The sequence below is a fragment of the Limulus polyphemus genome, unplaced genomic scaffold, assembly GCF_000517525.1.
Source record: "Limulus polyphemus unplaced genomic scaffold, Limulus_polyphemus-2.1.2 Scaffold1715, whole genome shotgun sequence".
Taxonomy (NCBI): Eukaryota; Metazoa; Arthropoda; class Merostomata; order Xiphosura; family Limulidae; genus Limulus; species Limulus polyphemus.
In genome coordinates this window covers 1-2,809 of record NW_013667325.1, presented here as the reverse complement: position 1 = coordinate 2,809, position 2,809 = coordinate 1, and the positions used below count along the sequence as shown (strand labels likewise).

Sequence of the window (2,809 nt, the reverse complement as noted above, 5' to 3'; positions counted from 1 at the left end):
AGAATGATAAGTATTCTCACCCTGGCTCATTCAATTGTCAACAGAGATCAATGAAGCATTGTCATAGTGTTGAAATTTACATTCTGTAATGGCATAGAAAAATTAAACCCATAAAATGGAAAGAATGACAAAAATATTCTCTTGTCCTAACACTTTTGCACAGTACTGTAAGTGCTTACTAAAATATTTCCTATGAATTTATGTAGTGATTCGTAGTGTGTTCAATGACAGACTTATTAGCTTAGCTAAAGCTTATTAAGGTTTTAGTTATTTTATAAAAGACTCTACCTACTATAGATCACAGTTTACTAAGATTTTACTTTATACTTTATTTTACTGACCTTATCTAACATAGATCACAGTTTACTAGGTTTTACTTCTATCTGACTTTATCTACTGTATATCACAGCCTACTATGTTTTACTTCTACCTGACTTTCTATCTCGTATCATTCAGGAAAGTGGTTCAACTACGGGATCATCATATTCGTGATGATTTTAGATCTCAACATGTTGAAGAACCAGATCTTCTATTCTCCCAAAGCATATGGGCAGTATATAGGTCCAAATCACAAAATATATACTGTAGCTGATCAGAGACTTCTAGCAACAGGTAAAGAAGTGTTTTCCAAGTGATGTAAATGATCCTATTAATAATATTCATGTATCGCGAGTGTTGTAATTTAGTGAGAGATTATAAATTGCACTACACCTCCAAGCAAAAAAATATTGATTTTGTAATTTTTAGAGTAGATTAGTGTAGTAAGATAATACATTTGACCGTTACTACAGATAAACAAGGACAGCGTGATTTTTCACGCGCTTAGGTATTACAGAGTTGTATAATACATATATATGTATTTATTTTTGTTGTCATAAAATCATCATCGTCATTATTATTAGAACAAGAATATAAGTCAATTATTTATTATAATGGTACTTAGTTATCAATGAATCCAACAATATGTTTTTAAATGTGTAGAAAGCGTAGAAAAAATATTAAACAATACTGTGTGGTTAAAGTAAACGAATGTCTATGAAACTGAGAATATAAGTGATTTAACTGTCTTAGCTTTGAATTTAACAATCATGATTGGGTCAAGTTTTCCGTTTTAGATGGGCTAGCTATGAACTAATAATTACCGTGTCCGGTTACGTATGGAATGGTTCTAAGATCGAAATGTGATGCCAGTGAACACGCTCCTTATTTTTAGCTGCTGGTGCGTTATAGAAATGACAATTAATTCTGTAATAAAGCTCAAACAACCGGATGAACTATTTAGTGATGGCGGCAGGTACTGCTGGTTGGTTGTCCAAACTCTGGTCTGTGATTCAAGATTAGGTACGACTACACTTGAATATTTGGGAGTACATATTTGGTCGTTTAGACTTTAGACGACGTATATATAAGATAACGCTCGTGTTTACAATGTCATCGCTTTCTACATACAAAAAAAAAACTTTTCAGCGATTTGTGTATTTTTATCATATATTGCTTAAAAGAAATGGTCGGGAGAGATATGCTACTTTGAAAACTACAGCAAAACAAAACTAAAACTTATTGGAAAAGCACTATACCTCTCGTATTTCATTCACCTTTAAAGAAGACGTAACGAAATTTTGCAGAATATCATGTTTTTTATCTAATTCATTAATTCTGATTAATTCAGTGTGAAAATATGGTCAGCACATCTAGTCAGTTCTTCAATTTTAATAATTTCTGGAAAAGTCTGTTAACCTATGTTCGTTGCTCGTAGTGTATTATTTTCGATTTTTCATATGATTAACATTTTTATACAAATAGTTCCACAATGAATTTATTGTGTGATTAAAAACAACAACAACAATAGTAAGTTTAAATAAGTTTATGATACTTCTCCAAGAGCCAGATATTTTTCGATTAATTTCTCCTAATTGCGACCTCTAGAAAATATATTTTTAAAATATAAAGATACTTTGTTAAGCCCAAACTTTTCAGTAAACCAGTACGATATTCTCAAAATATCATTGATTTTGTTTTCAAACTGTAATATGAACAAAAATGTGTACTTTCTGTACTTTAAGTTGATTTACTGAACGTAGATGGCGCTACATTCGTGCTATCATTAGTCTGATTGTTGCTGCCACTGTTTTCGCGCAAAGCTACGTGGAATCTAACCTTGAATTTGAGCGTTGTAAGCCTGTAAGCTTACCGCTGACCCACCAGATGACCAATTAGCGTGAAAAGTGTTGGCATTTTCAACATGAACAGCAATTTATCCCATACATATGGGTTCAACGGTCAGATCAGGCATTTCCTACAGGGTGTGAAACCGGTCCGCAGCATCCGTTGTTATGTACTCTTAACCAAATAACGGGATTAGCTGTTACACTTGTAATGCTCGTAGATTAAAATGTGGAGCATGTTCATTGGCAAACTTCAGACTTCCCAGTCTGCAGTTTGGTGCCTTACCACTCGTTCACACCCGTCCACACATGTAAAGACAATCTATAATTAATAGACGAAACAAACGCTACAAGAAAACAGTCTCATATAACCAACTGAAGTGTATACCAGCAAGATACAAGAAAGAAATAACCTAGACAACATTTAATCATTAATTAATGTGATATATAACAAAGTTGTTGTACTGTTGAAGAAATCACGTGGTTTAGTAATGAATGAGTTTCTGTATTTATTTTTTTTATTTTTGCAAATTTGTCTGAAAGAGTCATTAGGGTAATCCTATTAAAACAACATTTTTTATTATTTGGCAGACACAGAAAAATATTGTTACGTCTCCGTTTGTTAATTGATTTTTCCGTAACTT

The 2,809-nt window shown here is 32.5% G+C and overlaps 1 protein-coding gene across 1 annotated transcript in view; it reads left to right on the top strand.

The window, feature by feature from the left end:
* LOC106464675 (transmembrane protein 117-like) overlaps window positions 1-612 on the top strand; it is a gene marked incomplete at its 3' end in the record, with an annotated part of 29,916 nt that extends 29,304 nt beyond the window's left edge. The window contains exon 6 of the mRNA XM_022392441.1: window positions 457-612. Coding sequence (XP_022248149.1) covers window positions 457-612 — 156 coding nt within the window. The remainder of the gene's footprint in view (window positions 1-456) is intronic.
* Between the last annotated feature and the right edge of the window lie 2,197 nt (window positions 613-2,809).